This window comes from Cuculus canorus, chromosome 6 (assembly GCF_017976375.1).
Source record: "Cuculus canorus isolate bCucCan1 chromosome 6, bCucCan1.pri, whole genome shotgun sequence".
NCBI classification, from domain to species: Eukaryota; Metazoa; Chordata; class Aves; order Cuculiformes; family Cuculidae; genus Cuculus; species Cuculus canorus.
The window spans coordinates 9201132-9212880 of record NC_071406.1 but is presented as its reverse complement, the minus strand read 5'-3'; the positions used below and the strand labels follow the sequence as shown (position 1 = coordinate 9212880).

General features: G+C 38.1%; 1 protein-coding gene across 5 annotated transcripts in view; it reads right to left on the bottom strand.

Annotated features, from left to right (window-relative positions):
- Positions 1–913: 913 nt before the first annotated feature.
- Positions 914–11749, bottom strand: part of DPP10 (dipeptidyl peptidase like 10) — a 521204-nt gene continuing 510368 nt past the window's right edge. For 2 of the 5 annotated variants that reach the window (XM_054070220.1, XM_054070222.1), the window contains exons 22-26: positions 10686–10785; positions 10318–10376; positions 10157–10229; positions 8447–8520; positions 916–6940 (exon numbers count right to left, since the gene is read on the bottom strand). In XM_054070220.1, the coding sequence (XP_053926195.1) occupies positions 6803–6940; positions 8447–8520; positions 10157–10229; positions 10318–10376; positions 10686–10785 (444 nt within the window). In that variant the 3' untranslated portion in view covers positions 916–6802. Of the gene's footprint in view, positions 6941–8446; positions 8521–10156; positions 10230–10317; positions 10377–10685; positions 10786–11749 lie in introns of all 5 variants that reach the window. The other 3 variants (XM_054070221.1, XM_054070223.1, XM_054070218.1) reach the window with 3 other exon arrangements.

Genomic DNA, 11749 nt, shown 5'->3' with positions numbered 1-11749 from the left:
GAGGAAAAAATCATAACTGAACCATGGTTAGAAAAGCAGCAGCTCCCTCACAGCACTCTGCCTCCAGTCCATCCGCAACACAGGGCAGACAAGTGCTGGTCCCACGCGCTTTCCCGTACGGTGTATTTCCCTGCCCAGTGAATGAAGGAATGGAGGGATCGCTGTCTCCTACATTCAAGCACCACCACCTACTTCCCAAACCCTTCAGCGTCACAAGCACATCCCCAGGCCCACCTCAAAGCAGGGAGTGGAGTTTCCTGAAGAGCAGGATTGCATCGCCCATTGCCTCTTCACAGCAGCCCCATAAGGATGCAACAGGAGATTAGAAAACCAGGTTTCTCCAATTTCAGCTATCACCACAAGGGCAGAGGAGGCTCTTCTTTCAGCCTCGCAGCTTCCTTTCTGCCCCCATTGCCTAGCAGCAATACCAAGGTACTGCTTCCTCCCCACAGATGCTCTTTGACTCTGTGTTCTCAAGTGGCACGGGAAAGCAAATCTACCATTAAGAGAAGATTCTGACATAGTCTTCTTGTCAGATGTCACATTGTGCATCTATATAGCACATTTGGCACTCAGTCTCACACGTTTGGTCTCCACTATAATTAATGAACATTCATTAGCATACTGAAGGAATTAAAGTTCTCATCCTACTCTCATTACATCAAATTAAGGCAGAGAAAAGTCTTGTCCTAATGCTCTTTATGAATCACATTTCATTTTCTTCATGCAGGGTAAATATCACCTCGCTCTGTTTTCCCACTGTGGTGAGGCCTCTTCATGAAGCACTGTGCCGCTTGTTGTGATTAGTTGTATATCCTGCTCTTCCAATTTGCTGTTGCTAAGCTCTTCGAATGCACTCTGGACTTATTTTGTTTATTTATTTATTTATTTTTTTTAATTAAAGACCATGTACTGATTGTCATTGTCCTTGTTGGAAAAATCTGACCACAATCTTGCTTCCAGCCCCAAGTCAGAAACAAGTGCTTGAATCCAAAAAAGAAGAATAAAGCAAAGCTGCAAAATTTGATACACTCACAGGATGCTCCTTTTAAGCTTTAAAGTCCTGCCTAAATTGATTTTCCATGCTGCTTTTTCTTTCGTCTTGCTTAATTCTGTTTACACCACCTAATGACCTCACTTGTCATTTCATTTGTAGTTCCCAGCTTCTTAGGGTAACAATTTTCATATGATCTTCTATAAAAGCTCTTTCAAATATTTCACGGGTGTCAGATTCCTTGTATTTCCACAAACAATTCTTAAAGAAGCAGAGAAGCCCCTTCTGTCCAAGTTCAGTACAATTTCTATCCCAATTAAAAATATCAACCCATCAGCCCCACAATTGTAGTGTCTAGTACAGCTCAAAAGGAAGAACAGATAACTTGACAGCATAAATAGCTTTAAATGTAACAATTTGCACTGTTTTGCAAAACAAAGATTTCACTGTAACTGCTTATTTCAAATGTGGAATTATATTTAATGAATCCTATTTTACAACTATCTGAATGGTAGTATATAAATTACCCTTAAATATAGGACTAAACCCCCATAAAAATCCACATAATTCATTATTCTCTCGTTAAAATAACATTTTTTTCACTCCTGCTTTAGCTGAAAGTTTATTGCGTCAAGTATTGGCTACATTTGACTCTAAAGGTACCTTTTTTTGTGGTACATGCTACACCACTTTACTTTAGAGCAAAATCTCTGAATAGAGCAACATGCTGCAGTAAAATGTCTCTTCAGTTGTCTCCTCACAACACTGTTCTTTCTTACTGCTCTCCTAATGGTGGTGAAAACCTTCTCAAGAATGGACTCAATACATTATTTTATTTGTTAAATTTATATCTGGGAAAAGGCTGACAGGTGCCACTGCTGGAACAAACCAACATACTTCTTCAGGCTTGTTCTGCTTTTTGCTGAGATTTTAGAAGGATCTGCCCATTTTATTAAAGTAACACCTCTGCGATATTGAAACAAAATATGCATATATTCCCTTTTCTTTTCTTCACAGTGATGTAGAGAAAACATTTAAATTCTCCAAGAAGCACCCTGACAGCTGTAGTCTGAGCTCACTTACGACACAAAATACATTTTAGCAGAAAATATTTTTCTAATCATTTTCCTTAGGGAAATATTTCCCGAGTACCTTCCTATGAATTAAATTCCCTCTGCTGGTTTTATCAGTTGGAAGCTTGTCTTTTTCCTTTGGTCATGAAATCTAAAAATGGTCTGTTAGCACTTGATGGGATATTTTAATTAAAAAGAACTGTACATATCACTTGTGTCCTCATGCAACACAGCCATCATCAAATCAATTCTGTTGTTGTTGAGTTAGACTTACATAAAGGTGGGATATTGGATTTCTAAACTAATTACAAAAGCAAGAAGTCCAGCTGCAAGTTTAATGGAAACTTTGGACCACATACACTCCAGTGGTGTAATTTCCTTAATACTATCTAAATACCTGATTAACAGCACCGTAATTTTCAGGCATTAGAAAGCAGGCATTTGTTTTACTTACCACTGCAAAATTTTGGTACCAGGTTTGTGGGAAATATGTTGTGTTACTCCCTGGCAAGCGAATCACCCACACTTCTCACCCACCTACCTCCTCGAAGCCAGGCTCATTCTTGACTTTCATGTATGAAATGCAACAGATAGAAGCTTAACTAAACCCTTTCTTTGCTTTTCAAATCTCCTGGCACCTTGGAAGTTGTAACTCTCCTTAGCTATGTCCCAGGAGCTCCCCATTCTCTGAAGTACTCTTGAAATTGTTCAGAGGAAAAAGAGGAGTGATCTTAATAGTACTGAAAGATATTTTGAAGAAGATGCACTGGTAATCAATACCAGTGAGGTCCTTCCTTCCCCAGAGGCAAGCGACTTGACAGCAGGAGTTACTTGAAGTAAATATAAAATGCCAGGACTACTGTACCTTCCCTATTTAGGCTGTGCAAAAGAAACTGGGATTCAGTCTCTTTGGGACAGTCTTTTTCTTGCTTCAGTTTCTTCAGTAACATCTAATAAACCTGCAAGGAGGGATACTAGTGCACATCCTGCATCCTCTGCATTCTATTAAAGGAGTCCACACTCCCAAGTATCCATGGAGAATCTTTGGCCTCAGATCAAATACAAGCTCTTCTGTCTTAAAAATCATGATTTCTCAACTAAATGAACCTAACTGACTCCATTCTCAAAATAAGTGCCAGAGCTAAGAGAACAGATGCAATCATCTTCATTTTCAGACACAGCTAGATCCACATATGCCAAAAACATAGGAACAACAAATAGGTGGTTATAGAAAATCATAGCAGACGTTGATCAAACCAGGTCATAAATAATTCTGTCCTCACTGCAAAAGGATTTAAGAAAATCATTTAAAAATAACCGACTTTTCTTTGTACTCAGCAATCTGGAAAAAAAATATTCCAATTTACATGCAGTTCCTCTCAAATTTGTAATGTAATTGAAATTTCAGTATGACCTACAGGTTTCATAGATTTTGCAGGTCCTAACAGCAGGAAGAGGAGAGAGGAAATCAAGAAGGTAGCGATAAGCCCTAACAAGCAGTAAATGGATATGCTGATTCCCTAGTTTTCCAACAATTAATAGATGTAGTTCGGTGAGTGTCATATTTTAAGGACAGCTGAGTCAAACAGTAATTTTGCAGACCTAAAATGTCATCACAGTGATTAACAATAGATAAGATAGAAAAAAATCTACACTTCTTGTGCCATTTCTGTGCATTGTGTACTAATTTTTGATCAATACTATAGATCACAGACTAATTAATGAGTGATTGCCATTAGTTATGCTCGTAGATCCTGATAGATAACAATATACAGCAGTGCTGAAGTAGAAGAAGTAGTTGAACTGATTAACAAGGGTAGAGATAGCTCCGGATCTCCCGTTGCACAAAATTCTTCAGTCTAACTAGGATCAGAGGGTGCATCTGAAAACAGTTTTGCAAATCTTCATTTAACTCTTACACAAAAAATTAATTAAGACCTCAGATCAAACACAACCTCCTCTTGTATTATCATCTTGATGCTTAACCTTGCATACACGTTTATAGAAAAAATACTTGTATTTGTAGGACAGTGTGAGAAATATTAAAAACATAAAAGCGTACTGTATTTCCACACGTAGAACCCATATTTCAGATAACACAATTTTTAAACATACCCGTCCTGGTAAAAGCATTCTTACAGAAGCCACGTCCTTATCCCATCTTCATAATCAGGTAAGCTGATCAAAATTGGAGGCGAGATGTTGAGATGGAAACAATAGGGAATGGAGGCCTGAGACAGAGAGCTACAAGGAAAGGGCGAGACGGTGCGTGTGCTCCACAGACCCAAGACAGCACATTTCCTGAGCCCATGCATAATCCTGTTGCCGAGACATGAGCCTTGTTTGTTTTCTTTTGCGGTAACTGAAGACTACATATGTAAAATGTAGTAAATATGAATGCATAGTGGCTGCCTCACAGAGAAACAGCCAGAGCATATTGAGAATTAACCCTTTAAAGTAGCCTCTGCATGCCAAGTCCACGCGGTGTGATCAACCTGTGCTCATAGGTTGTGGTTTCTTCTTGTGCATTTGGCTCAAAGTGGGAAAAACATCTCATTGAGTCCTATATATAGGAGCTCCCTTACTGGGTTTGGTTAGGAAAAGAATCAGTGTTGTCAGCTCAGCTTTTATTAAGTAATGGGTGTAATTTATAAAATCACAATCTAGAAGTCCCAGCCAACAGTAGACCTTAAAATGTTGCTGCCCTATAGAAATCAGAATTTGCAAAAAGTTGTTTGAATTCTTCTTACTTTTTTTTTTATATGGTCTTACCGTAGTGCACATAGTAGCCTCTATACATATATACTGTGCCTATACTATGCTATACATATGTACTCTGTGTGTACTATAAATAGCTTATAGAAAAGCTAAACTTTGTGGTGACACTGGGACCCAGACAAAGTATCATTGCACATTAAAATTGTATTAAACTAATTGAAAAATAGTTAAACATTGCTAATAAAACAAGATAAATACTAAACATTAAAAGACAGAGACTTTCCAGTGTTCCATAAACCCACACCTTTCAGACAAATTAATTACTTGCATCATAAAAAAATGCTAACCATGAAGGAAAATATTCCACAAGAAAGTAATGAGTAAAAAGCTTCAGGTGATTTTTGATTTACTTTAAAAACAATTCCTACTCTTCATAAAATATGCAGAACTTTGCATCTTAAATAGTATAAGTTACCCTCAAAAAATTACTCTTTTTAATCCTGCAAGAAATGAAACCTTAATTGGGTAGGAAAGTAATTGGAATATATCCAAAAAAGAAAAAAAAAATACAGTTTTTCTCATGTAAGTGGCATAGCATCTGTCAAGAGTTTTCACATACCGTCCGGAAGATACCTTAAATTAAGTCAACATTGTACTTGATTTCAGTGATCAGAGTTAATATTCTGAAAACCCAAACTGGCTGCTTTGTTTATTTCATAGTTTCAATTTCTATTGCTGTAATTCACCTTGGCAAAAATAAATGGATGTTTGAGGGGTTTGCCCTCTGAATAAATAACAAAATTTAACTTGTCAGGAGCTTCCTTTGCTTTGAATGAAAAACATTTCATTTCTTTGTGATGCTGTTGAATCTAAATCCTGTTGCAAGAGACTTAATGAGCATTCCTGGAATAAAAACTAATGGAGTGTTCCAGCTACGTGGCCACCTTGATGAGCATTAGAATTACATCTGAGAGCAGATGGAAGAAAAGGAAGATGCACTATACAAAATATGTCCTTATTTACGGAGTGAAGTGTTACTTAGTGGCATTATACATTGTTAACAAATTTTCTTTATCTGAAACTATAATTAAATATTTATGTATCTAATTTACATGTGACAAAGTAGCATATTCTAAAATTAGAGGGTAACCAGCAAACTATTAACTACTATAAACAATACCAAAACACAACCCAAACATATTTTAAGGAAACAATGGATACATTTTGGACTGGAGGAAGATTTCAATTGCAGATATTGTTGTAAATACAGTTGTTAATTATGTCTGCAAAAAAATTCTTCAAGCTCAGAAAGATTTGCTGCTTAGGGAGTCTTGGGTTTATACATAAAGACCAAGAGTACACTACCAAAAACGTCCCTTATTGGTTACTAGTAGGTACAGTAATAATAGTAAATGCTGAATTCGGGAAAAAAATAATTTTCAGTGTTTATGTTATCTGATGCACTAGACAATATATCCCCTTTGAGCAGAAACTAGAGAAAATATCGTGCCCTTTATTATCTCTGTGGTTTCTTATGTGTAATAGACAGCGAAAGAATTGCACTTATTGTAACATTACAGTATAGTGTTAGGTTGCAGCTCATCTTTTTAAAATATTAGTGGCCGTAATACTTATGACAGGTTGTGCATTATGCAAAGATGAATAAAGATGTGCATTTAAATTAAAAAACGAGCAACCACTTACAGAACCAACAGTGAGGATTAACATAACAAACATGCACTAACCCTACATTTATGCAAAACTAAGTTCTTCCAGGAAACTGTAACCAACTGTTGACCTTCCACAAAGGTAAAGGTTTTGTCCCTTGGTAATATGCTTGGACTTTGTAGTTGAATTCCAGTTTATCAGCTCATTGTCCGTAAATGTGCTGTTCCACTGTGATATCCTTTAGCTGCCCTTGAGCTTCTGCCGAATCTGCAATCTTACAGTCATTTTTATTTAAGGTTTTATTGAGCCGCAAAGTAAGTCCGCTTCAGTACTACACAAATAGGCTTCCTTATTCATCCTCTTCAGGCTCCTGTGGTAAAATTGGTGTCTCCTCCTTTAAACAAGCCCTAAAAAAGCCAAGGATTGTGCTGTAAAGGTGATATTTGCTTTTTTCAGAAGCAATGTTATGACCTTCATCCGGGTAGATCTAGCAGAGGAGGAAGGAAAAAAGTAAACAGTTTTTAAAAGGCTTTTCAGATATTTAGGGCTCTAATTTTCTTTCTCTGATCTTCAAAATATTTTAGATCACAACAGGATGATAACATTAGTTTTATGGCATTAAGGAAAGCTAATAAAACTCAAAGTAAAACTCATTCTCTTGGAATTTGAACTTACATAAAACAACCACTGCAGCGGGATCTGCAGAAGTGGAAAAATTTATATTCTTGCTCATTACGGTTACAACCGTTTTCTTAGCTGGCATTTTCAATAGTGTCTAGGCATCCAAAATCCCATTAACGTCAATGAGGATTAATTACCTCACGCTTTTAGGACCTCTCAATATCCCGGCTTCTAAGTGCTCAGTGAAAATCCTTTTTATTCACATTTTTTTCTGTCTTCTTATCTCATCTAAAGCCCATCATCTCTCTCTCCTGGGGCGGATATAGGCATTTTTCTCTATTGATCCAAATTCCACTGGAAATTTCTCCCAAGTGAGGCTGAACAAAACTTTGCAGGCTGAATGAAGAAATCCAGGCCACAAGATTAAGGACAAGAGACTTGTGGTGGCCTGAGGCAAAAAGCTGCTGCTCCTTCCTCAGACTCAGGTTATCACAGGGCTGCACAAGAATGGTTCAATAGGGCTCCTTTGAAAGCCTTCTGCCATTCTTGCGTCTTCCTCTCCTCATAGGCCTTCACATCACCTTAGCTGAAATCACAGGGACAGTAGGAACAGTTCCTGTCCCATTCATATTTCACACCTAAAGTCCTTTTCCACTCATAAGTGATGCTACAACTCCCTTGTTACCAGCTGCTCCCTGACGTGAGATGGCATCTTTCAGTGGAAACTACAGGTTTATCTAAGGTTCAGTAAGGTCAAGGTTTGCAATGTGTAATGTTAGAGAGAGCTGGAGGAGTGACCCAAACCCACATTGTCTAAGATATTCAAGAAGGTTTAAAGCAAACAGAGCCCTCAGTGAGAAACGTTTACATGTGGTGGGTCACAGGCAAGTCTGTACATCAGCAGCATGTCCTGTCCTGCTCTCCCCAGCCTATCCCTCACAGCACTTTCACCATCCATATGGCTATGGAGAAAGGGAACAGTGCTCTTGCCTTTTAGCTGCCTTTTAATTAATCCAAATGTCGAAAAGAAGAGGAATTAGTTTCATGTGATCCAATAATTTTAGGTAAAAAGAGACTAAAGCAGTGATAACTCCATATTACGAGGGGTGTATATGGACTCTACAGCAGTTTGCATAGCGTTGTAGGATAAACAAGCAGAAAAAAGAGAAGACAAAGAACCCAGAAAAAATGAAAAGATACGATTCTTGATGTCCATACTAACACGAAGGAAAAGGGGATTAAATGGAACTATAACTGCCAGTTGAGGTAATACTGGTGCCTTGTAGTAGGTAGGGTGCTTCTCAGGGAAGAAACAGCAATATAAGGTTAAATGTTGAACTATGTTTATAAGGAATGTCACAGCTGCACGTACCTGCATAGTGTAATTAACTCCAGCTTTTATTAGATGTTTAATTAATTCTGCCGAATGCTGGAAGTGGACTTTAGCTGCAATACAAGAACATTTGGATACTATTAGAGAAAGTTAAGCTAATATGAAATGCTTATCTGTTAAACAGCTTGGACTGGAAATGTTTCAAATCTCTATTACTACCAAACGTGGAGCTGCCTGTCTTTTTGGTCAGAAGCGCAGAGCCCCACCAGGAACAGTGACACAGGGCATAATAGTGAGTTTTCGAGAAGGAGCTGGAAACCCCAGGGAATCCAGGCTTTCCAGGCACTCCATGAGAACTCCTCTCTCTATCCTTGATTTACACACGCTGTGACAGTTTAGAGGTGTGTAAAACCATTCTGTTTGCACATCATGACAGTTTATAATTGTGTTAAAGGAAAGCACATTGGATTTTCTACTGCTTGCGCAGATTATTACCGCCCACACTTCTTTAAGCAATGGAATTTCTGCAACGTATCAGTAAATTAATCTCTGCGTGGTAAAACTAGGCAACTTTATTATGATGTTCTAACCCTGCAGAGCTTAGGCTGCAAGTAGGCTGGCCAGTGTCACTAGGTGTGATATTAAGCAAAGGCAGCAGGCAATCAGAATCCTAGTCTTGAACACTCTATTGCTCAGACATCTATCAGAGCCCCAATTCCCTATAGCGCCAAGTTCATAGGGGTAGAAATTACTGCTGCCTTTTACAATCAGCAAAGCCTGAGACCCTCATGACTGTTCAGTCACCCAGCATACCTCCTCTGTCCCTCTCTCCCTTGCTCGGGGAAGAAACACTGGGCAATGTTTGCACCTCTCTGATTGCATTTGTGATCTATAACACACGTTTAAAAATGACATTGAGGTGACAGGCTGGCGATTGCCATCCTCACTGTACCATTTGTGTGTAGGCACTCTCACTTCAGCCCTTGTCAGTGCAAGGTGCTTATCCCTCTATACTGAGGAGTAAGAAACCTTGTGTTATCCCACAACCACCAGGAAGATGCTAGGGAAAGAAGCATGCATGGGAATCCGTACAGAGGAGTTTGTTGCAGCACTATAACTTGTGCCTGTATAACAGCTCCTTCTCTAGACCTACATCAGTTAAGTTCAGGAAGGCATACTGCAGTTAAATATAAATCTGTAATTACAAAGTATCTTATTTGGCATATCTTATGTCTTCATTTAAAGTGTTAGACCTTTCTTCTATTCAATCTCTGTCTTAATTACTGCTAAAAGTATCGGTGCTATTAAAAGATTCCCTGTAGCTTCAGCTCTAGATGCTTTGGCACCACCTTGTAATTAATTAGTGGAAAAGTTTAACTTGTTTGGTATGGTACTTCATCAACTGCACTGATAATTCTTTCTTCAATTGCAGAATCTCCAGAAATTTAAAATACAGTTAAAAATGTATGTTGTTCCATTAATAACACATATAATAGCTCCACTAGCAACATGGTGGTCCAGAAGATTTAAACAAATTAGAATACACAGCATCAAAAAGGTACAAATATTCAACCAAGAAAAACATCATCAGTTTAGAGTTAGAAGTGGCATTTGACATAAGATGAAAAATCCTATCAGAGGGATAGTGAAGCTAAAAATGTACTTGCTAGGTGCGTGCCTAACCTGTTTGTGAATGCCTGCCTACTAAAAACACTGACTCCAAATGTAATTGCATCTGTAAATACTTACTATCAGCTGTCCCGTGAACTATTAGCAAATTTGCTTCTTTTAAACCATGAAGATTGTATAATACGCTGGATGCCTGGCAAACAAACACACAAGAAGTTGTAACTGAATTGCATTTTAAGAGTAAAACTGCCATTTTAAGGTACTTGTTTATGCTAACTTACCTGATAAGCGTTTTCGTCTTTTGATGGAATACCAAGGTATCTTTCTGAAAAAGCAGATGCTGTGAAAGTAATAACAAAAGCCTAAGGATTCTCAGGAAATAGGGTGCCTGAATGAATTTCAGCGGGAAGTGGGAAACACAACTACTTGACAAAAATCAGTGTTGTTAATATTAAGGTATCTGTTGCACGTTTTGGTAAGCTGTCCCAGTGTTAGAAGCCCTTTCATTTACCAGAGAGAATAAGACAGAGAGGTGAAACCTAGTTGATGTTGGTATATTATCTGCCCTTAGTCAAAATGAACTGTAGCTTCATGAATAAAAGATGTTTCGAATAGATTATCACACAGGTGTAGGGCAGGGAATACTCACCATACAACCTCATATCTGCAATTGGTGCTACCACAGCTCCACACTTGAAAAGTCGTTCACTGGATTTCAGTATCATTGATGTAATGTAGCCACCATATCCCTAACAACAGAAATGATACTGAGATTTTTGTTTATTCATTTTAGCAACAATAAAGTTAAAAGCTATTGAGCTATTCTGATAGTATCATTTTGCAGTGTGTATTTATATTTGCAAGAATTTCTATTAAATGAAAAGCAAACCTACAATTAAGAGTGAATGAAGATCTCATATGGCCTGGTTGTGATCTTTAAACCATGTAATTAATAATATTGAGCATACTGCAGCTCGTACTCTAAACCAATAAAAGATTTCAAAATTACAGAGAAAAAAAACCCAAATAAACACCAAAGGTACAGCTTTTGGGAACACAGCCTAGAAAGGAAGATTTGTATTCAGTTTTGAATATATTTAATGTAGAATTTTGGCAATTACTAGGATACACTGAGCATTTTGCTGACAGGACAGTGGGTATGAGAATGGGGAAAACCTGTGAACTGACTGTAGCACGTCCTCCCCCTGACAACTGAACCTTCACAGATTGAATCCCATTGCTATTAAAGAGGTTTCCAGTACAGCAGAATACATCCCACAGAGAGGTATGGTTCCTGCACTGTTCTGGAGAAATAAAAGCCATATGTAGTCACATTGCTCGATATTATGTTTATCTCTGGATGCACTTTCTGGCCACCAGAGCACCCCTCAGGTGACTGTGTTAAAAAGAAGGGAACACAGACGGCATGAAGACGCTGGGAGAGCTCTCCCCTTGCCTCAACACAATTATCTTTATTTATGGCACATCTCTTCAACATCTCCTCTGCAAAGTCTATAATACACCTCCCAGGAAGAGTTGTCACACAAAAGAGAGTCATGAAAGCTTTGCTTTGCATGAAAACACAAAAGCTTTAACCCGAGACCACAGATTTCCTTGAAATGACACCGGCAATCCATATCTGTACACCGATAATCATTCTAGACCCACAGAAAATGAAATTCTGTATTGTGGAGCCTGGGATCAATGCTTTTC